The sequence below is a fragment of the Pogona vitticeps genome, chromosome 2 (genome assembly GCF_051106095.1).
Source record: "Pogona vitticeps strain Pit_001003342236 chromosome 2, PviZW2.1, whole genome shotgun sequence".
Classification (NCBI taxonomy): domain Eukaryota; kingdom Metazoa; phylum Chordata; class Lepidosauria; order Squamata; family Agamidae; genus Pogona; species Pogona vitticeps.
Window position 1 is genome coordinate 3,661,094 of NC_135784.1, and position 23,894 is coordinate 3,684,987.

The window sequence follows — 23,894 nt, forward strand, 5'->3', positions numbered from 1 at the left end:
CTGAAGATCTTATGAGCCGGGAAGGCTCACACGGGGAGAAATGGTCCTTCAGGCTTTAAAGATCTTCACCTATATACAGCCCTTGTTTCAATCAAGGCTGGTCAAGCCCCTAACCTCCATCTGAAACCACTGATGCCTCAATAAATGCAGGATTTAAATGCAGGTGGTGTCCTCTGCTAGTGCTTAGGGCTGGAAACTGGATGTGATAATACTCTCAGAAGTCCTTCAACCCCCCCCCCCCCCATTGTGCATGACTTAGCCTGGCCTCGTGCAACCCAGCGGAAGGGGAGGGAGGGAGGTGGTGTAGCCCACGTGGGTATGGGAAAGGTGCAACCCAGCAGGCCATGGTCCAAAGGAACTGGAGGGGAATCGGTGGCCCTGTGCTCCTGCCGGGAGCTGGTTGAACAGCCGAAGAGAAGGAGGAGAGGAATTTATTTACTGCTCATTTGCATGATACGTAAAGCTGATGCATTTACCGCTCATTGGCATGATAGACCAAGTATATGCATAAAAATGGTGCATTCTCCTTGCCTCAGAGGAGAATATCTTACCTGCCAATATTAATTAATTCTTGGAGCCAGGACTGGGTGTTCTTTTTATTTTTTTCTACTTTTTTTGTTTCTGAGGCTGAAATTTTGCACGCAATGGAATCAATTCAAGAGAATGAGTCAATTTATCTCACAGAGTGAGTGAGTGAGTGAGTGAGAGAGAGAGAGAGAGAGAGAGAGAGAGAGAGAGACTGCTCCGGAGTTTCCCACCTCAGGACCTGCAAGGAAGTGAGCCATGGGGGAGAGGTGCAAAATACTAGGGGGGTGGATTCAAATAAGGAAGGCAAACTGCCCCTCCCTCAGGGAGGAGAAAGGGGGGAGGGGTCTTCTCCTTTCCATCCAGATTGCAGATCCACCCCCCTCCCTTTCTGTCTCCATTGCACAGACCAGAATTGATCTTGCAAAACAGGCCTCCTCCCCCCTCTCCCCAGAGGATGATATTTGGAGATGATGATGGGGGGATCGGATGTCAGCGTTTGTGAGGGTGATCCTCCTTCGTATCTCCTGCAAGTGAATCAAGGATTGCGGTAGAGAGAGGTTTCCATCATCCTTCCTCCTCCCACTCATCTTCTGGGTTTTTTCATGAAAAAAACCTCTGCTTGAATGACACGGGAGGAAGGAACGTGCGAGTATGTATCCAGGAAGGGTGGGATCCTGTCGGCCTTGAGAGGTGCAAAAAAAGGGAGAGCATGAGAGGAAACCAGCCTGGCTCTCTCCATTTCTTTCTCCGGGCAAAGCCTGGGGGCGACTGGAGGGGGCTTTGGGGTCCCTGGGTGGGGAGCAGGCCTGGCAGGGGGGCCGGGAAGAGGGGGCTGGGGGGAACGAGGGAGGGAGGGAGAGAGGCAAGGTGGTGGAAAAGGGGTTTGGGAAAGAAGAAGGGAATGGTCAGCAGGAAAGCAAAATGGGCCCCTCCCCTGGGAGGTCTCCTGGATGACATTGTCTTCTTGTGGTGTGTGTGCGCGCGCACACACACACACACATCATAGTCTTTTTGGGAAACTTAAGGTAAAGGTAAAGGTTCCCCTTGACATTTAGTCCAGTTGTGTCTGACTCTAGGGGGCGCTGCTCATCCCTGTTTCCAAGCCATAGAGCCAGCGTTTTGTCTGAAGACATTTTCTGTGCTCATGTGGCCAGTGCAACTAGACACAGTTACCTTCCCACCGAGGTGGCACCTATTTATCTACTCGCATTTGCATGCTTTTGAACTGCTTGGTTGGCAGTTTCCCTTCAGTGGTTCTTCTTTACCAGAGGCTGGAATAAACCTCCCCAGGGAGAGGAACTGCTTGCACCCCATATGGAGCCTCTGGTCTCAGCATCATCTTTGCCTTTTTCATCTCCATCCCCAGCACTTGCTTCTGGGCCTTTCCCTCTCCCGCAGGTCTCTTTGTAAAGTGAAAATAGTGAATGGATAAAAGTGTGTCAATATTACGTTGGAGATGTAAAAAAGAGAAGGGGACGTATTTACATATGTGGTGGTTGTGTGAAGAAAGAAGGAAAGAATGGAAATGAATATTTAAAGAAATATCTGAAATTATTGGATTGAACATTCAAATGTCTCCATTAACAGCTTTATTGAATTTGTTTAAGGAAGATCCATTGGTGAAAGAAATTAAGGATTTAATACTAATAATGATTATGGCAGCAAGGATAATATTTGCAAGGAACTGGATAAATGATAATCAATTGAATTTGGAGGAATGGTGTAGAGAATTATGGGATATGGCAATTAATGATAAACTGACATGTGATATGAAAATAAGTAGGGGCCAAATGAAAAATAATGATTTCAAGAAAATATGGACAAAGCGACGGGAGCTCACTCCGTCGCGTGGATTCGATCTTAGGAAATCCCAAGATTACGAGCGCATGGACAAGAGTAGTGAGGGCCCCCCCATCAAGATATGGTCGCAGCTGGGCAATCCGTCATAGGTGAAAATAGGTGGAACGGACCACGGACACTACCTGGGTTTCCATGGTAAGCTCCGGGTCTAGATGTATCCCCAAGCTGCGAACCTCGCTCTTTGCGTTGAGGGTCGACCCCCCAAAAGAAAGGGAGTCACCCAAATTGGAAGGACCAATGATGGAAGGACAACCCACCCTCAAGACCTCTGTCTTGTCCGGGTTCAGCCTCAACCCATTCGACTGCATCCATTCCAGTACAGCCTCCAGGCAGCACTGGAGGGACGGAACGGCATCCACTGAAGTAGGTGAAAAGGAGATGTAGAGCTGTGTGTCATCAGCATACTGATGGCACGATGCCCCACACCCACTGATGACCCCACCCAACAGCCTCATGTAGATGTTAAACAGCAGAGATGATCGACCCCTGTGGAACCCCAGAATTGAGGCTCCATGGGGCCAAAACATTCTCGCCAAGCTGTACTCTCTGGGGACGGTCCTCTAAGAAGGATCGGAGCCAGGCAAGCACCAGGCCGCCGATTCCTAACTCAGACAGCCTCCCCAGGAGGATACCGTGGTCGACGGTATCGAAGGTGGCTGAGATGTCAAGGAGGACCAACAAGGACATATTGCCCCGATCAGCCTCCCTCAACAGGTCATCCAACAGTGCGACCAGTGCCGTTTCCATACCATAGCGCGGCCTGAAGCCCGACTGAAATGGGTCTAGGGCATTGGTTTCGTCCAAGAGCGCCTGATCTGCCACCACCCTCTCCACAACTTTGATTAGGAAGGAAACACTGGCGACGGGCCTGTAATTGCCAATTTCGTCCGCCGCCAAATTTGGTTTCTTCCTAATGGGCCTAATGAGTGTCTCCTTGAGGGCAAGGGGAATATTAATTATTGCAGTGGCCCATTCTGTTGTTACTGGCCTGGCTGCTTTGATTAGCCAGGCCGGGCAAGCGTCAAGGGAGGAGGTGGTGGCCTGGCAGCGATCAAGTGCTTTGTCCACCAAATCTGGCGTCCCTGGTTTTGCTGGTTTTGGGACTGCCTCTTTGCCTTGGCCTGCTAGACAAGGGTTTCTTCAAATTGGGAGAGGCCATGATGTGCTGCCTGCCTCCAGGCTGAACGCTGGGATGTCAAGGTTTCCCATCTGTTGAGGTCCATTTCTAAGGCCTTCAGATCCTGCTTCCAGATATCCTTGTACTGCAGCTGTGGCACAGTGGTTAAATCGCTGTACTGCAGCTAAAACTGTGCTCACGACCTGGGGTTCAAATCCCAGGTAGTGGCTCAAGGTTGACTCAGCCTTCTATCCTTCCGAGGTTGGTAAAATGAGTACCCAGCTCGCTGGTGGGGGGGGGGGGGTAATGTGTAGACTGCATAATTGTAAACCGCCCAGAGAGTGCTTGAAACGCTATGGGATGGTATACAAGCAGCACACTTTGCTTTGCTTTTTTTAGCTGTGGTCTCCCTCTGGGGCGATTTCCCTGCACTAATTCTCCATACAGGAGATCTTTTGGAATCCGACCACCAGCCATTATCACAAAATGACCAAGCCAATGTAGCTGTTTCAGTAATGTATACAGTGGGGTCTCGACTTACGAACTTAATCCGTATTGGAAGGCAGTTCTCAGGTCGAAAAGTTCTTAACTCGAATCTGCATTTCCCATAGGAATGCATTGAAAACCATTTAATCCGTATCTGCTCTTTTCGTCCATAGAAACTAATGGGAAGCTGCTATTCCGCCTTCTGCCACTAGAGGGGGATATTTTTTTCTTTTTTTCCTTTTAACCTAAGATGACTTGGCTTTTAAAAAAAGGGAAAAAAAGAGTTCGTAACTCGAAGCTAAGTTCGTAAGTCGAGTCCATATATTCCTATGAGAGCAGTTCGTAAGTCGAAACGTTCGTATGTCGAGCCGTTTGTAAGTCGAGACCCCACTGTACATGTAAAAATTCCAGCTCGTTCTAGGACTACTCTATTTGGAACTTTGTCCTGCCAGGTGATACCAAAAATGCATCAGAGACAACACATCTGGAACATGTTCAGCTTCCTCTCTTGCCGTGCACAAAGGGTCCAGGACTCACTGCAGTGCAGGAGTGTGCTCAGGACACAGGCTCTAAAGACCTGGATCTTGGTATATGCCATCAGCTTCTTATTGAGACATACTCTTGTTAAATGATAGACTGGATAATAATAAATGGGAAACTCTTTATACCTGGATGAAATCTACATTGATTTATGTAGAACACATTAGATTAATATTATGTTAGAGAGTACAAGACAATATGAAATGAACGGAATATATTGTAATAAATCACTCTGATTACAACAGGTAGAAAAGTAGAAAAATACAAAAATACTTATTAAAAATATTCTCCCCACTGTCATACATCCTGTGCCAATATTTAACAGAAATTTAGGTTTTTGATTAAAATTGGTTTCTGTTATATAATACCAGTCAATGTTTTATCATTTAGATTGACTGTGCCTAACCTTTCTCCTTGAGAAGGGCCCAAGGACAGCTCACAACATTGGAAGACAATATTTGAAGTTGAAAACAATGAGTCTACAACAGTGGTTTCACATCAACAAAAGATACTATTTAAATCTAAGAACAATAAGCAAAGAGACATCTTACATCATTAGATAACATCAGGGCCTAACCCAGGGAGTCTTCTCCTCTCAAGATGGACAAAGGATTGGCGCCTCAGCTTCAGATTCTGTCCTTCCAGGAAGCACTCGGGGTTGATTTCCAGTGAGCACTCATTTGGGCTGAAATAAAAAACATGGTGGTAAGTTGGAAGGAGTCTCTTTGTTCTTCTTTGTATCCAGCCGCAGCCTTTGATTTTGTACAGCACGGCTTACTGTCCATTTTAGCATTTCTCTTTCTCGAGTGGTCCTGTCGACTTCAGCAAGAACTGTCTTCTCACTCTGCTGACAGGATCTGAGCGTCTTCCGATGATCTGCTATCAGGAACCAAAGTTTTAGGCCTTTACTCTGGGCCGAGGCCTACGGATTTCCTTCTTCATTCCAGAACGTTCCCGAATTTGTTCAAGAAATAAGGAAGCATCATTTGCAGGCCTCTTTTCTCCGACACAAGGTGGCTGACAATGTTACATCCAGTCTTATTAAAAGCCCCAAAACTGCAAACTTCAAGTATAATTTCAAATATATTAAGTATGGAATGTGGAGCCCACTATCTCGAGCCTAATTGTATGAGGGATTTTTCAAAGTCTTTCGCATGGCTGAACATCCCAAAGCATTAATGAGATTTTCTCCAATGGGCGGTTGCCATAGACAACCTTGTGCTGTTCTACCTTTTCTCTCTGATCCCTTCTCTCTCGGCCATTTCTCTCTTTCAACTTTCTTAAGGTCAGACCAGAACATTTTAACAGACATACAAGTTTATTTTTAAAGTTGTAAATGCTTTTAATTATTATAAAATAGTGAGGTTGGAAGGGGCCTCTCAGGCCATCATGTCCAACCCCGTACTCAATGCAGAAATAGAAATCAAAGGATATCGGCCAGGTGGTTCTCCAAATTTCTCTCGAATGCCTTCAGTGTTGGAGTGCTCACCACCTCGCGAGGTAGTTTGGTCCACTTTCATACTGCTCTAACAATAGGGAAATTTTTCCTGAACTTCATCTAAAATCTTGCTTCCTGGAACTTGAGTCCATTCTTACATGTCCTGAACTCTGAGAAAATATCTTGCTCCTCCTCTGTATGACAGCCTTTCAAATATTTGAAAAGTGTTAATATATCACCCCTCTGTCTTCTAACCTCTAATAAGGAAGTCACTTTTATGACAAAAATCTATGCTCTACTCATAACTAGATTATGTAAATTCAGCCTACTACTCTGATTAAAGCGGAGCCCACATTCCATTCATTTATCTCCAGTGTGAATTCTTTGATAGAAAGTAAGATGATCACTCTGACTGATCCTTTTTCCACATTTCAGACATTTATATGGTTTCTCCCGTGTGAGTTCTTTGATGTGACCTAAGGCTATCACTCCGTTTGAAGCTCTTCCCACATTCCATGCATTTATATGGTTTCTCCCCTGTGTGAACTCTATGATGTGAATGTAGGGTACCACTTTGACCGAAGCTCTTCCCACATTCCAGGCATTTATGTGGTTTCTCCCCTGTGTGAGTTCTTTGATGTGAATGAAGGTTACTTCTCTGACTAAAGGTCTTTCCACATTCCAGGCATTTATGTGGTTTCTCCCCTGTGTGAGTTCTTTGATGTGACCTAAGGTTATCACTCCGATTGAAGCTCTTTCCACATTTCATGCATTTATATGGTTTCTCCCCTGTGTGAGTTCTTTGATGTAAACTTAAAGTATTTCTGTGCCTGAAACTCTTTCCACATTCTAGGCATTTATATGCTTTCTCCCCTGTGTGAGTTCTTTGATGCAATCTTAGGGCATTGCTATGCCTGAAATTCTTCCCACATTCCATGCATTTATATGCTTTCTCCCCTGTGTGAGTTCTTTGATGCAAACTTAGGGTACTGCTAGTCCTGAAACTCTTTCCACATTCAATGCATTTATATGGTTTCTCCCCTGTGTGAGTTCTTTGATGCAAACTTAGCTTATTTTTGTGACTGAAGCTCTTTCCACATTCCATGCATTCATATGGTTTCTCTCCTGTGTGAGTTCTTTGATGGGAAATAAGGTGACCACTCCGACTGAAGCTCTTTCCACATTCCAGGCATTTATATGGTTTCTCCCCTGTGTGAGTTCTTTGATGTTCACTTAGGTACCTCCTTTGACTGAAGCTCCTTCCACATTCCATGCATTCATATGGTTTCTCTCCTGTGTGAGTTCTTTGATGCAAACATAGGTTATTTTCGTTACTGAAGATCCTTCCACATTCCATGCATTCATATAGTTTCTCTCCTGTGTGAGTTCTTTTATGTGTACTTAGGGCACTCCTTTGACTGAAACTCTTTCCACATTCCATGCATCCATATGGCTTCTCTCCTGTGTGAGTTCTTTGATGTGTATTTAGGGCACCCCTTTGACTGAAACTCTTTCCACATTCCATGCATCCATATGGCTTCTCTGCTGTGTGAGTTCTTTGATGTCTACTTAGGTACTTCCTTTGCCTAAAGCTTTTTCCACACTGCATACAGTTATACTGTTTCTCTCCATTGAGAGGGTTTTCATGTGAAATACATTCATTCTTCATAGTCACGTGTTTTCTATGAATTGACTTGTTGTTATCTCTTGGTGAGATTTGTTTTTGTCAGTTATTGTCTGCCTCCCGAATATTCTCCTTTTCTCCTTCTCAATTGGTTCTTTTCAGGGTCAGAAGGAGTGGTTCCATCCGTTTCTGGTTGTCCTCTTTGTGACCTGATGGGAGGGAAAAAAAAGAGTACAGCCCAGAAGACCATCTGATTGGGGATCAAGCGAAGTATTTCTTCATTTTTAAAAAATGGTTATGGGGAAAGGACCCGATAGACACACCAGAGCCAGCCAAAAAGGAATGGACCCTTCTTCCTTAATTCCATTAAGGAAGAAGAGAATCTGTTTCCTGATTATCTTCCGGAAACGTCTTCTCTCAAACAGCTCTGCTTTTCTTCAGCCTGCAGCACAACCTGGTCAAGGATATTATCAGAAAGGCATGTGATTATCTCAGCGGTATCAGGACAAGGCCAGTATTTATTTTCGGCAAAGGGCCAACTTTGGGCACCTAGTTCGGGGAGAATCAATTTGGCAACATGTCTGTGTTCATTCCACCCATTTTAGCCCTCCAGGAAGACCCTGCTCTGGCCCAGACCTTGCTGAAGCCAGGCCAGAAAAGGAAACTATTGCTGGGCAGTTTGTCTGTGAAATACAGGATGGCCTCCTCGCCCATATTACCACCAGCCCTCCCTTCCCTGCACATGACCGATTGCATTTGGCCACTGAAGATGATGAGTGTCTGCATACACCAGCAGTTTTTTTAGCAGAGCTATACCAGTACTGTAGATTGTGTCCAGTGTGCCATATAATTCAGACATGGCCCCACCCCAGGGCCCCCTTATGTCATTATCCATAATAGACAAGCCCTTCAACCACATAGCTATGGATTTAGTGGGGCCCTCCCTAAATCTCCCAGGGCCCACACAGACATGCTGGTGATAATCGACTATGCCCCTCAGTACCATGAGACTGTGGCCCTTCAGTCTACCACAGCCCAGAAGCCGGCCAGGGAATTATTGGTCAAATTCTTCCATGTGCCTTTACAGGTTTCATACATAAATATTATATAATGTTGTATGAGTTCGTACTCAGCATTGTTACCACACTGGATTAAAGAATTATTAATGATTTTTATGAGGTTAAAACCTTATACAGTGGTGCCCCGCATGACGACGATAATCCATTCCGGGAAAATTGCTGTTAAGCGAAATCGTCATCATGCAAAATCCATTTCCCCATTAGAATGCATTGAAAACCAGTTAATGCATTCTAATGGGGAAGATACCTTGTCGTCCAGCGAAGAACGCCCATAGGGCAGCCATTTTGCGAGCGCTGATCAGCTGTTTTTAATCACTGTCTTGCGAAGCATGGGTCCGGAAAAGAGCGGGAAGCCATTTTGCGAAGCCAACAACCAACTGTAAAGATCATTGTCTTGCGAAAAAAGGGTCCGCGAAGCACGGACGAAATCATCATCAAGCGGAATTCCCCCATAGGAATGACTGTTTTGCGAATAGCAATAGCGATAGCAAAATTTGTCGTACAGCGGGGTTGTCGTCTTGCGACGTACCACTGTAGAATGAAAAGCACCAATGTCTGGTTCTGTCTATTGGCCAGTCCTGGTCATACAGCCCGGAAGGTGTATTTATGTTTTTTTTCTAACTTTTTTTTTTTAAGCAGTGAAGCTGCAGATTCTGACCCCGTAGATATGGCCGTCTTCCTGTACTGGGAAACAGTGCCCAGTGAGAAAAGGGAGCCATGAGTGAAAAAAGTTTGCGAACCTCTGATCTAGTTTGTTTCCATGATATATTGTCCTGTATTTTAGGAACTCTTATTTTAAAAATTGGTTTTAAAGAGATGAGGGAAAAGACCTGGTGGTTCCCTTCTCACCCCTTCATTTCCTCCCTTGGGAGCTGCAAGTTGGCTGCAACGATCCCTGTGAAACTGCCTCCCCACCATCCACAAGAGACACTCCCCTCCCCTCATGAAAGAAAAAGGCAGGTAAGAGAGTTTTGCGGTCTTGGTGGTGGAAGGATTGATTTGCACTGGGTCGCAAGAATGCCTCTAGAATAGGGGTCAGGGAACAGGGGTAAATTGCCCCAAATGGGGTAAAAAGGAAAATCCTGGGGGGTAATGAGCAGAGCACTACCCCCACCCCACCCCCTCCAGCCGAACCTCAAACTGGAACCCACCTCTCCCCGCTACCTTTCTTGTAAATCCTTTCTTTTAGAGATCGGAGATAAGGCTGCTTGATTATTGAGTCAACCGATCTCATGTGCAATCCTTCGCTTTTCTTACCGCACTGCACTTTTCCCTGCATTGCTGCCTTTTCCAGTGAGCTTGTCTTCTCATGATGCCACTGTTTGGTTATTTTAGCTTCTAGTGAGAGTCCACACTTAATTTGCTTTACTTATCTCTTAGACATGTCATGCTATCTGTAAAACTCTTTTCCAACACTTCATTTCAATTAAGTAAAATGTTTGTATACACTTTAGGTAGTAGATAAAATGGCTCCTTTTCTGAGGGTGGTTTACTTTGGAGGAATCAAGTCCAAGATTTCATACTACTTAACAAGCTTTATAAATGTTGTTGTTGTTTAGTCATTAGGTCGTGTCCGACTCTTCGTGACCTGATGGACAAGAGCACGCCAGGCCCTCCTGTCTTCCACTACCTCCCGGAGTTGGGTCAAATTCATGTTGGTAGCTACTATGACACTGTCCAACCATCTCGTCCTCTGTCGTCCCCTTCTCCTCTTGCCTTCACACTTTCCTAACATCAGGATCTTTTTTTCCAGGGAGTCTTCTCTTCTCATCAGATGGCCAAAGTACTGGAGCCTCAGCTTCAGAATCTGTCCTTCCAGTGAGCACTCAGGGTTGATTTCCTTTAGAATTGATAGGTTTCTTCTCTTTGCAGTCCAGGGGACTCTCAAGAGTCTCCTCCAGCACCACAATTCGAAGGCATCAATTCTTTGCTGGTCAGCCTTCTTTACGGTCCAGCTCTCACTTCCATATATTGCTACTGGAAAAACCATACCTTTGACTATGCGGACCTTTGTCGGCAAGGTGATGTATCTGCTTTTTAAGATGCTGTCTAGGTTTGTCATTGCTTTCCTGCCAAGAAGCAGGTGTCTTTTAATTTTGTGGCTGCTGTCCCCATCTGCAATGATCACGGAGCCCAAGAAAGTAAAATCTGTCACTGCCTCCATATCTTCCCCTTCTATTTGCCATGATGTGATGGGACCAGTGGCCATGATCTTAGTTTTTTTGATATTGAGCTTCAGATCATTTTTGGCACTCTCCTCTTTCACCCTCATTAAGAGGTTCTTTAATTCCTCCTCACTTTCTTCCATCAGATTGGTATCATCTGCACATTGGAGGTTGTTGATATTTCTTCCGGCAATCTTAATTCCATTTTGGGATTCATCCAATCCAGCCTTTTGCATGATGTATTCTGCATATAAGTTAAATAAGCAGGGGGACAATATACAGCCTTGTCGTACTCCTTTCCCAATTTTGGACCAATCAGTTGTTCCATATCCAGTTCTAACTGTTGCTTCCTGTCCCACATATAGATTTATCAGGAGACAGATAAGGTGGTCAGGCACTCCCATATCTTTAAGAACTTGCCATAGTTTTCTGTGGTCCACACTGTCAAAGGCTTTTGCATAGTCAATGAAGCAGAAATAGATGTTTTTCTGGAACTCTCTGTTTTTCTCCATAATCCAGCGCATGTTAGCAATTTGGTCTCTAGTTCCTCTGGCCCTTCGAAATCCAGCTTGTACTTCTGGGAGTTCTCGGTCCACATATTGCTGAAGCCTACCTTGTAGGATTTTGAGCATAACCTTGCTTGCGTGTAAAATGAGTGCAATTGTATGGTAGCTGCAGCTGCAGACTAATTATTTTCAGACATCTCTCCCCACACCGCTTGTGTTAGAACAGGTTTCCAACAGGAAAAACTCCAAAAAACAAAGAAACCCTGCAGTATCCATCAAAGCATAGAAACATAATCACACCACCCAGCCAGCCCTATACCACGTTGCAAAAACCACCCAGAACAGTGTTTTGAAAGCAGGAAGCTGCAATTTATCTTACCAGGCACTCCAAACTCCTCCTCTCTAAATGTTGGGGCAAAAGAACTACAAAGAAGCAGCCTCTTCACCACCAACGGTTAGCAATTTGAATTCCCCGCCTTTTTCTGTTTGTAACTCAAAGCTCTGGTCGCAAGTCGAAGCAAAATTTTGCGGCTGGAGCTGGTCATAACTCGAAATGGTCGCATATCAGGACGTTCATAAGTCGAGGCACCACTGTAGTTCAACTGGAATGCCATCACCTCCACTGGCCTTCTTGTTATATTTTCTAAGGCCCACTTGACTTCACTCTCCAGGATGTCTGGCTCTAGGTCAGCAGCCACACTATCTGGGTTATCAGGGACAAATAGATCTTTCTGGTATAATTCCTCTGTGTATTCTTGCCACCTCTTCTTGATGTCGTCTGCTTCTACTTCTGCCATTTTTGTCCTTTATCATGTCCATCCTTGCACAAAATGTTCCTTTAATATCTCCAGTTTTCTTGAACAGATCTCTGTTTTTTCCCTTTCTATTATTTTCCTCTATTTCTTTGCACTGTTCATTTAAGGCCCTCTTGTCTCTCCTTACAAATTACAAATATTTTTGTCATTTTAAGTATATACATAGTATACACATACAATGAAATTCACACAGACACTCAGACCCACATGCACACAGATGAAAAATCTGCAAACACTCCCCACCCACTAAAAATCCCCCACATCTACACTGCAGGCTAAGTAACACTGTCCAACTGCTGGTGGCCTTTAAGTTCATTATTAAGTGCAATTATATCTCTGGGATAAAAACTATCCTCGCTATTCTTTGGAAGTCTGCATTGAATTTTCTGTAACTTTCCCTATCTCCCTTGCATTTTGTTTCCCTTCTCCTCTCTGCTATTTGTAAGGCCTCGTTGGACAGCCACTTTGCTTTCTTGCATTTCCTTTTCTTTGGGATGGTTTTCGTTGCTGCCTCCTGGACAATGTTACGAGCCTCCAACCATAGTTCTTCAGGCACCCTGTCCACCAAATCGAGTTCCTTAAATCTGTTCTTCACTTCCACTGTGTATTCATCAGGGATTTGCTTTAGATTATACCTGAATGGCCCAGTGGTTTTTTTCCTACTTTGTTCAGCTTAAGCTTGAGTTTTGCTCTAAGAAGCTGATGATCAGAGCCACAATCAGCTCCAGGTCTTGTTTTTGCTGAAAAATTACTACATCAATTAAAAAAAACCCCACACCTGACATCAACATTTCTCCTGCTTCTCTCAGGGCTCTAAAACCCCAACTCCCCCTTGCGAACATGTTCAGGGAGGTAGAGGAACCACTGGTTATCCCACATAGCCAACTGCACAACTTCCCATGGCTCGACTCCATCTTATTTCCTCCAAAAGACACCGGGGGGGGGGACACTCTAATTCTTTTTCCTTCCTTTTTACATTTTTTAAACTATTACAGCCCCTTTAGTAATAAACATTTAAAACGGAAAATCCTTTACTACCAGCCACTTCTTACCTAATTCTTTAATATATTTTACATACACACACAACATACATGTATTTCATTCTTTACATTCCTAAAGTTATTCACAATCACTATACTTTTTATCTACTCTAAACCATAACAATAAGAATTAGGACATTGATGACTCCTGCATTTCTTCTGCTTTTTCTTAACCGCTTGATCCACGAGTATTTGGAGTTCTTGCTCCACCAACACAACCCTCTTGCTTCTCCTCCTCTTCTTAGTCAACAGGAGAAGTTGCCTTAGTCAGGCTCGCCCAAAGGGAAACCCTCCCCATGGCTCCAAGCCAAAGCTAGGCTGCCGGAATGGAAACCGTGGTTCCAGCAGTCTAGATTTTGTTTTGGCAGACGCCACCACAGAGCAGGAGGAGGCTGTCTTTAAAAAAATACATGACAAACCGACCAACTGAGTCACAGTTCGTCGGGCCACTGGGTGGGGCAAATCAAGGTGTCCCCAACTTCACTCTTGATGTATTCGCGGAGGCTTTCATGGCCGGGATCTAATGGTTGTTGTGGGTTTTTCGGGCTCTTTGGTCGTGTTCTGATTTGCTTTAGATTATACCTGAATGGCCCAGTGGTTTTTTTCCTACTTTGTTCAGCTTAAGCTTGAGTTTTGCTCTAAGAAGCTGATGATCAGAGCCACAATCAGCTCCAGGTCTTGTTTTTGCTGAAAAATTACTACATCAATTAAAAAAAACCCCACACCTGACATCAACATTTCTCCTGCTTCTCTCAGGGCTCTAAAACCCCAACTCCCCCTTGCGAACATGTTCAGGGAGGTAGAGGAACCACTGGTTATCCCACATAGCCAACTGCACAACTTCCCATGGCTCGACTCCATCTTATTTCCTCCAAAAGACACCGGGGGGGGGGGACACTCTAATTCTTTTTCCTTCCTTTTTACATTTTTTAAACTATTACAGCCCCTTTAGTAATAAACATTTAAAACGGAAAATCCTTTACTACCAGCCACTTCTTACCTAATTCTTTAATATATTTTACATACACACACAACATACATGTATTTCATTCTTTACATTCCTAAAGTTATTCACAATCACTATACTTTTTATCTACTCTAAACCATAACAATAAGAATTAGGACATTGATGACTCCTGCATTTCTTCTGCTTTTTCTTAACCGCTTGATCCACGAGTATTTGGAGTTCTTGCTCCACCAACACAACCCTCTTGCTTCTCCTCCTCTTCTTAGTCAACAGGAGAAGTTGCCTTAGTCAGGCTCGCCCAAAGGGAAACCCTCCCCATGGCTCCAAGCCAAAGCTAGGCTGCCGGAATGGAAACCGTGGTTCCAGCAGTCTAGATTTTGTTTTGGCAGACGCCACCACAGAGCAGGAGGAGGCTGTCTTTAAAAAAATACATGACAAACCGACCAACTGAGTCACAGTTCGTCGGGCCACTGGGTGGGGCAAATCAAGGTGTCCCCAACTTCACTCTTGATGTATTCGCGGAGGCTTTCATGGCCGGGATCTAATGGTTGTTGTGGGTTTTTCGGGCTCTTTGGTCGTGTTCTGAAGGTTGTTCTTCCTGACGTTCTGCCAGTCTCTGTGGCCGGCATCTTCAGAGGTACAGGGTGCTGCACAGAGTACAGACTGCTGTCCTCTGAAGAGGCCCACGGCCACAGAGACTGGTGAAATGTTAGGAAGAACAACCTTCAGAACACAACCAAAGAGCCCGAAAAAACCCACAACAACCATTTACTCTTGATGTTTTAACTGTCCAGACCTTTCTCCACTTACATAATCACTTCCCAAATTCAGCCATGTACAGATGAGCATTAGGCAAGGGTCAATGACCACCCAGGGAGGAGGAGGAGGAGATGGCAGAGCTGAGAGGAGATCCTTTTTTTTTGGATTGGAATTCCATGACTTTGGAATCTGTAGTCTGAACAGGAAAACGCCCTCCTCATAAACGGTCTCTGTGCTTCCTGGTTCTCTCCCCCAGGGTGCCAGTTTCCCTCCATCACCACAACTGAGCCCCACAAGGCCTTGGAGACAAGCCACCTCATCCCTGCTCAGCCTCCTCCTTCATCGGGCCAGGATGGATGACATGGAGGGGATGCTTTTCTCCCTGGCCTCAAGCAGGAAAGCCTCTTTCCCTTCCCTTCCTGCCTGGACTTTAAGGAATGGAAACGGTGTCAGGTTTCCGTTTCCTTCATCCGCTTATGGGGAGCCTTTCTGTCCTTCTGGGAAGGGGAGCTGCTCCTTCAGGCTGTTTTCATAGCCCCTTCCTCCCACCTAACGAAGAGCCCCCAAATGGGAGCAGCAGGAGGGATCCATGGAAACAAAGGCCTTCCGTAAAGTAGACAGCTTTGAAAGCTGCATTCAGGGCCAAAGCATCAGAAAATAATCTGTACAGAAGGAAGATACGGTTTCAAATGGGGGCCAAGATTAATTGAAAGGAAAGAGGTCTCTTCCATCACTCCCTTCCCTCCCCCTTCCCCCAAATAAAGGCCTTGTAGGAGCAAACTTCTTCAGTTTCTCCTTCTGGATATTAAAAGGAGACAGAAGACATTTGGGGGAGCCCCAAACCAGAATGACCACAAAATGCCTCTCAGCCCCCATATCCTCCTCTACCTTTTGTACTCCTTACCTTATCCCTAGTTTTTAAAAATAAAAAATAAATTAAAGAAAAACCACAGACATTAAAATAAGGTAAAAATAGCTGGCAGCCTCCAAATAACTTCTCTCAAGTTCTGGAGAAAGGGTGCGTGGGCAGTGAGGGAAGCCAAGTTACTTTTCTATCGTTCCTTTTTTTAACCCCCCCCCACCGGTGCCTCCTGGATTCAAGTGAAGGGTTGTGTGTCTGTTTGTGTGTGAGAGAGAGTGAGGAAAAAAAAGAGCCATGCCCGGGGTGGGTGGGTGGGTGGGTTTCCTGCCTCCAGGGGTGGGATCGGGACCCCTCCTTTGGAGAGAGAGAAAAAAAGGAATCAGTTTGGGGGCTTCTTTGATAAAGGAAACTATGACTTAGAGTAAATGCCTTTGCCTTTTTTTTTATGCCTTGGGGGAAGGGGTTAACAGTTGGGAACAAGGCAACAACCAGGCTCTGCATTGCAGAAATGCCTGCAAAAGAGGGGTCCCTCTCTTGAGATCTTTGGCGAAGTAGGAGTAGACATGATGTCCGCGGTGGTTGGGACCTTGCAAGAGATGCGAAGGGGGACCAGCCTCACAAAGACACATAAGAAAACACACACACACTGGGGGGTTATGTGCGGGACTGTCGCTTTGTCCCTACAGGTGGGATCTTGACACCCTGACATCCGATCCCCCTATCATCATTTCAAAATATCATGGGGGGGGGGAGGAGAAAGGAGGCCTCCTTTGCAAGAGCAGATCTGAATCCTTCTCATACCGGGAGCCCCCAAACGGAAGCAGCAGGAGAGATCCGTGGAAACAAAGGCCTTCCATAAAGTGGACAGCTTTGAATTCTGCATTCAGGGCCAAACCCTAGAGAAATCACAATCACTCCCATTCACAACAAGCAAAAGGAAAAATAACAATGGAAATCTTCAATATTTTCTCACCCCTTTTCCTCCACAGGGAACAACGTTATCTCGACAGTATCAGGAACCAGCTGGGGCCACCCAACCAGAAAGACCAAGAACGACACCCTTGACTTGAGGTTACCCTGGAGGTGAGGACTCCAGCCTAGTTGTGTGTAGTTCAGCCCATGCAGAAGAGGCAGAGCGGGCACTCCAGAAAAGCTGGGGCAATCCCATCTGGAGGCCTGAAATCCTTCCCTCTCGATCACGGGTGATGACCAGCCTTGTAAGCTGTGTGCACGTTTGGCCTGGAATAAGGTGTGTACATGTGTGAGAGAGAGCAAGGACACAAAGCTGGAGACCAGCAGGACCAGAGGAACTATGGGGTTTTACATTTCTGGCTATAAGCCCTCATTGTGAGAAGTGAAACTCTTGAGCTGTGGACGGTTTGATCTACGCTTTTAGCAAGTTGACAAAAACCATCTGCTGCTAATTAAGGGGGTAGAGCAAACTCAGGGGTTAAGAAGACCCTGGTACGAGGATCCTCTGGAGCAAGCAGATTCCACACCTGCCTAAAAGGATTCCATTCTTCACAAGAGGGGATAAGGACCATATATCTAGGGGAAAACAATGAAATATCAAAGGTGCATGCCCAGCAACTGGCCCAAAAACAATAGAAAAGGAGGGGGCCGGACAGGTAGAATTTCTCTGCTGAGACCAAAGGCTTTGGGAACCAACTACCGTATACGACGCCGTACTAGGCGATGGGCCGTACTAGACGACCCCCCCAAAATGTGGCGCTGGGAAGAGGCTTGGGGTGGTGGTGGCAGAAGGACGAGGAGGAAGAGGAGGAAGAGGGAAAGCGGGGGGGGGTGGGCGCGTGAGCGAGCGCCGCTTCCCTCCCTCCACCTGCCTGCCTCGCTGCCTGCCTTCCTCCTCCACTTGGAGGCATGTTTTGGGGGCCCCAAAACTCATCTTGTACGCCAGCATATATGGTACTTTCTTTGGAACTCGGATGCGAATCAAGAATTCTTCTCTCTTTGGTGAGTTTGTATGAAGTGTGAATATGCTGAGTACATGAAACCAATTTTTATTAGAAGTGTAATCGTAAGGGAGTAAAGTGTATTAATTTTATATTTATTAATGTATCTTTTCCTCTTGGGATACAAAAGACCTTTTTGTGGCAAACATACAGGGCACCCAGTCATGTGTAGAGAGACAGCTGTTAAGAGTGAAAGACTCAAGAGTATCTACCTGGAATTTGCATTTACTCTTTGGTTCCCTTCCTGTTCTTTCCAGATTAAAATTCAGGAATCCTTTTTTTAAAAAAAATCTGTTACTTTTGAAGGAGACAGCAGAGAATACCAGAACTATAATGACAGGGAAAGAACAATACACTTTTTAAGATGGATGAGAAATGAGAAAAATCCAGCCCCTGCTCACATGGACAACTGAGCCACATGGAAGTCACTCAGGAGGCTTCAGACTGAAGTTGGCAGAAGCAAAGTGAACTGCAAAACTATGGGGATTTTGTACCCACTTAGTCCTTTGAGAGAAAGAACAGGCAACATCACAACCATCTCACCATCCTCTCTGTCCCTTGGCATGTGTCATGGATGTTCTGGTGGCGGCTCCCTCAAAGGCTCTTGGTGTTAATGGGCAAAAATTAACTGACATACTTGTCTAAGCTTTGCATTTCATTGCATCTTACTAACTGTACCTCTGATCTAAAAGAAAGAAATCTTCTTACCTCCCTTGCAAATGCTGGAGTGATTTTGAATTGGATTCTTCTCTTCAGGTCCAGGGAAAAACAAGGAGAAATCAGATCCATTTCACCCGCTCCTTTGGAGAGACAGAAAAAGAAAGAAATCAGTCTGGAGACTTCTTGGATAAAGAAGTTACAACTTACAGTGCATTTGCCTTTTTTATACAACTTGTGGGCTCCATCTGTGTGTGTGTGTGTGTGTGTGTGTGTGTGTGTGTCTGTCTGTCTGTCTGTCTGTCTGTCTGTCTGTCTGTCTGTCTGTCCTTCAGAGAGCAGAAAAAGAGGAATGGAAAGGCAGCAAGGAAAGGAACACCAAGGAGGAAAGAATGAAAAAGGAGAAGGAAGGGGCATCTCGCGGATTCTGAGAGATGAGCTTGATCTGGGAAGGGGTTAAAAGCAGGGAACAAGACAAGAACCGCAGGCTCTCATTCCAGTTCCCAGAGGCAGGAAAAAGGAGAAGCAGACCAGGCGGCATTTCCTTCCAGGTGAGCCATCGGGTTCTCCAAACAGAGTGTCAGACTTGGGAGACCTGAGTTCCAATCTTCACTCAGGAGAGGAAGCTTCCTGGTGGGGTTGTCACTGGAGATTTCTGAGCCTCTCCCTTCCCTCAAAAATCCCCCTTAGCATCTCCATAAGTCAGAAGCAATTTCACAACAGAGACAAAGTGATGCACAGAGAGGACTGGGTGGATAGACCTGGATAAAAGCACAGACTGTAAAAACATCCGGATCCCCAGCGGAAAGCCGACCTTGAGATGGATCTGCTGCACTTTCATCTCTGCCGGATCATCTGGAGAAGAGCAACTGAATCGAGAGCCCCTTAGGATTTCCTAAAAGGCAATGACAAGTGTGTATGTGTGTGTGTGTGTGTGTGTGTGTGTGTGTGTGTGCTGTGTTTTTGTGTGTGTGTGTGTGTGTGTGTGTGTGCTGTGTTTGTGTGTGTGCAGAGAATCAAGAGCCCCTTAAGATTCTGACCTGGCAAATGTGTGTGTGCAAGAAGACAACATCATCCAGGAGACCTCATTCCAGACGAGGGCCCCCTTGGGCTTGCCCTTCCTCCTCTTCTTCTTCTCCGAACCCCTTCCCCACCGCCTTGCTTCCCTCCCTTGGGCCACAGCACCCTCTTCTCGACCCCCCCCGGCGCCAAGCCTGCTCCCCACCCAGGGACCCCGAAGCCCCCTCCAGTCGCCCCCAGGCTTTGGTCGGAGGAGGAAAGGAAGGGCAGAGAGCCTGGCTGGGTTCCCCTCTCCTGCCCCCCCCCTTGTTTGCACCCCTCGAGGCGGGCAGGATCCCTCCCTTCCTGGACAGGCACTTTTGTTTCATGAAAGAAGAGAGAAGACGGGGGGGTAGAGGACCAGGAAGGAGAAGGATGATGGAAACCTTCCTCTCCCCAAATCCTTGATCCACTTGCAAGAGATGCGAAGGAGGATCAGCCTCACAAACACACACAGGAATATCACAACCACAGTGTGTCTTGCTCTCGTGGGTCATTGGGAGGGGGGGCGGAGTGTCCAGCAAGATCTTGCCCCCCCATCTGATCTCCCAGCCTCTTAATCATCTTCAAATATCATCCTCCTCCCCCCCCGGGCAGGTACAAGGGTGTTTATTTACCTCCCTGGGGTTTTATTTCACCTTCCTTTTTTGACTCCCACCCCACCCTAATATTTTGCACCCTTCACCCCCCCATGGCTCACCTCCTTGCAGGTCCTGAGGCGGGAAACTCCCGAGGAGACTCCCTTTGCACGCGCCTTTGCCCCCCCCCCAGACCACAGAGATGGGAAAGAGACAGACGCGCCCTCTCCCCGCTGCTTCCGTTTCTGGTTTTGAGAAACGCCAAAGGGGAGGAGCTCCTCTACTTCTTTCCTAGCTCTACGTTTCCCTTCTCTTCCAAACTTTGGACTACAAAGTCAAACTGGGGGCCAACGGGCAGGGATTTTCCCCTCCTCCCCGCTTTATTTCTGCAATCCTTTCCTTCCTCCCCTTTCCTTCATGAAAGGGTCTGCATTGCACGAATACCTGCAAGGGAAGTGGGTTGTTTCTGGGTCCCTCCCTTGGCATCTTCTGGGGGGTGGGGGGAGAGAAGGAGGCAAGATGTCCAGGGTGTTCCGTATTCCATTTCTCACGACATGGGGTCGTTCCATGTCTCCTCCAAGCAAGCCCCCCCATATGTGTGTCCAGTCAAGGTGGGGTGTTGTCCTGGTTTTTCCTGCAAGCCCCCCTTCCAATGCCCCCCAAACCTCTTGGATGTCTAAGTTTATTAAAGGATGCTTCCATAGCCCCCTCCCCAGACCCTTTACTCTTCTTGTTTGCTTTAAAGCATAGAAAAGCTTTTCTTTTCTCAACTGAACTTGGTGTCACTAGACTTTGTCACAGATGCACCTGCTCGCTCCACTTTGAAGCTAGGCTGTGGTACATCGGCCGACCACAGATATCCTGTTTACCTAATTTCCTATTGAAATGTAACCGCAGAACAGGATGCAGACAAGTTAGAGCACCCAAAGGGGAGGGGAACTTGCCTGCATACTTAGAAAATATACCCTATAGAACGCATACTGAATAACTCCCTTGACCTACTTGTCAGCCAATGAGGATTTTTCTGTACCTTTATTTCCTTGTGGTTAGAAGGCATAAAAGCTCTTTGTACTTTTGGGTCAATGAAATAAACAGCGCTTGTTCCCTTTTGAGTCTGTGTATGGTCAAATCTCATGCTTGCTGGTACAAGAGTGTTTTAACACTCCCAGATTTCTTATATCTGGCTCACACTTCTGCGCCTGTGCAGAATGTTTCGGAAGTCTCTATACCATTAACAGGATTTGATAATAAGATACTCCCCCAATGGAGTGCAAGGTCCGCCCCTCCGCTCTTCCCCTCAGTTTTTTTAAATAGTCCCCCGCCCTTGTCAAAAAGGATGCTCATAGAGTTAGACAACATGACAGACAGAGGGGAAGTAGGGAGGGTTTCAGAAGTTTCCCCATGTGGTCCATGACCCATTTGATGTATGGCAGAAATACTTTATTTGTGGGTGGCTGTTTTTCTTCTTCAGTTTGGTGTTGTTTTCTTGGTTTGATGGCTCTTGTGATTTCATTTTTGGAGTAGCCATTTGCCTGTAGGGCCCAATTCAGATGGCTGAGGTCAGTGCTGAGAAATGGAGCTTGACAGTTCCGATTTGCAAGATTTTGAAAAAACACAACCTACAAACAGTATTCAAGCCCACCACAAAAATACAACAAATGTTACGATCAGCAAAGGACAGAAGGGACCCCCTCACCACCGCAGGAGTATACCAGATACCTTGCAGTTGTGGCCAGGTATACATTGGAACCACAAAACGAAGCATCCACATCAGAATCAAAGAACATGAGAGACACTGCAGACTAAAACAACCAGAAAAATCAGCAATAGCTGAACATGCCCTAAAATAAGCTGGACATGAAATTCTATTTAAAAATACTGAAATACTGGACAACACCAGTAACCGTTACGTTAGACTGCACAGGAAAGCCATTGAAATCCACAAACACGAGCTACCTGCACTGATTGTTGGGCCTCTGATGTCTTCTGTCTGCTGAGTTCACATGATGGGACCCTTATGAGTGACTTCACATGATTTCAGCATTGAGAGGCTGTTTTATGGGGTAAGATGTCAGAGAGAGGCTGTTTTGGGGCACAGAGGGGACTGGCATGACGTAGAAAGTTTATGTAATTACCACTTACTGGGATGATATACAAAGTGTATGCATTAAAATGGTGAGTTTGTTAAGTTCACCTTGTCTCAGGGGAGAATTATCTTACCTACCAATATTGGTGAATTCTTGGAGCCAGAACTGAGTGGTTTTTTTCCCCCATTTTTTCCACTTTTTTTGTCTCTGATGCTGAAATTTTTGCACTCAATGGACTCCATTCAAGAGAATGGCTTAATGGATCTCATTGAATGTTAGAGACTGTAATAGAAAAACTTTGTGTTAAAAACCAGTGATGTGGTAAGTCACTTCACATGGAGGGAGTTCATTGTGTGACAGTCACCTTGTGGACAAGACTGACTGCATTACTGTCAGCCGGATGTTTTATGTTTATTACTAAAATTCTCTTTCTTGTATATTTTGCACATTCTAATTGAGGGGATGGCAGATCCAGGGAGCCAGGGACCATGGACGCTCTGCTGGTGGGTGCTAATATATTTGACTGGTTCACACAGAACTCTATGGAAGGACTGTTTCTTTGGCTCCTAAAAATCAACCATGTTGGCTGCTGTGTGCCTCCCAATGTTTACAAATATTTGTCAAGCCCTGTATGAAGCAATACCTCTCCAAAGTAAATCATAGTAACTCTCATATAATCTATGTACTAATAGTGACAGGCTTTTCTTGCGTACTTTTGCTGCTCTTGCAGAGTCTCGCTAGAAAAATGGCACCACCTTCAAAAAATACAAGTCTGGGTCTCTTTAAAGGAAAGAAAGGCGTAAGAAGGAACAGGATGTATGGTGTTCGTAATATTGTTTAATGTACCTCTGATGGTGTTATTTCTGAGATTTGCAACTGCTGAAATTACTGTGTGAGATATCGTGATACTGTTCCCAAAGTAGTCCACATAGGCGGGGTATAAATCAAACAAACAAACAAACAAACAAATAAAGTCCCAATGATTACGGGGACCACTTAAGTGTGTTTCTTCCAGAGGCAAGATGTTTCAATCCCCAGGTCTCTGTACTGTACTTTGTTAGTTTTTCCAGTTTTGTATTTTTAAGTTTGGCATCCCCTGGAATTGCAATGTCAACGATCCAGACATGTCTGTTTTATTTACTACTATGCCGGGGCTAATAGCATCTCTGCTACTGGCTGCTACTCCAGAAAGGCGTAAGAAGGAACAGTAAAAGAAGGGAGCTAGAAGGCAGGCTACCCAGTTTTGGGCAAATTTAAAAGTAAACCTGTGCCAACAACGTCCCACAATGGAGACTGTGACATACCTGTGGGAAGTTTTGATCTTATTTAAGAGAGAAGCAAGGGTGATCCTAAAGAGATGATTGTGAACAACACCGACACAGTTGAAGATAATACGCCCGAGAGTGAAGATCTGATGCAATGCGATTGTGAGGCAACAGAAGATGAGTGGATCAAGGAGAAGAACACAAGAGATTATATCAAATACTCTCCTTCACAGGGAAATATTTATTGCCTTCAATGTCTTCTTTTTGCTACATCAAAAATAGCATTTTCTGACGCTGGATTCTGTGGTTGGCGAGGCCTCTGTATCCCCAGGGGTGAGGTCCCAACCACCCCGGACATCTTGCCTCCTACTCTTACTCCCCGGAAGATCCCCAAGGGAGGGACACAAGGAAAACCCATCTCCCTTGCAGGCGTTTGTGCAATGCAGATTTGGGGGGGGGGGGGAAGAGAGACTATGTGCAGACCGGATC

The 23,894-nt window shown here is 45.6% G+C and overlaps 1 protein-coding gene across 1 annotated transcript; it reads right to left on the reverse strand.

The window, feature by feature from the left end:
• Positions 1-4,730: 4,730 nt before the first annotated feature.
• On the reverse strand, positions 4,731-23,333 carry LOC144587248 (uncharacterized). The gene is given in 4 exon segments (XM_078387237.1): positions 4,731-6,420; positions 6,422-7,802; positions 18,468-18,559; positions 20,176-23,333. Coding segments are annotated over 2 exon segments (1,308 nt in total). The 5' UTR covers positions 7,639-7,802; positions 18,468-18,559; positions 20,176-23,333; the 3' UTR covers positions 4,731-6,329.
• Positions 23,334-23,894: the final 561 nt, after the last annotated feature.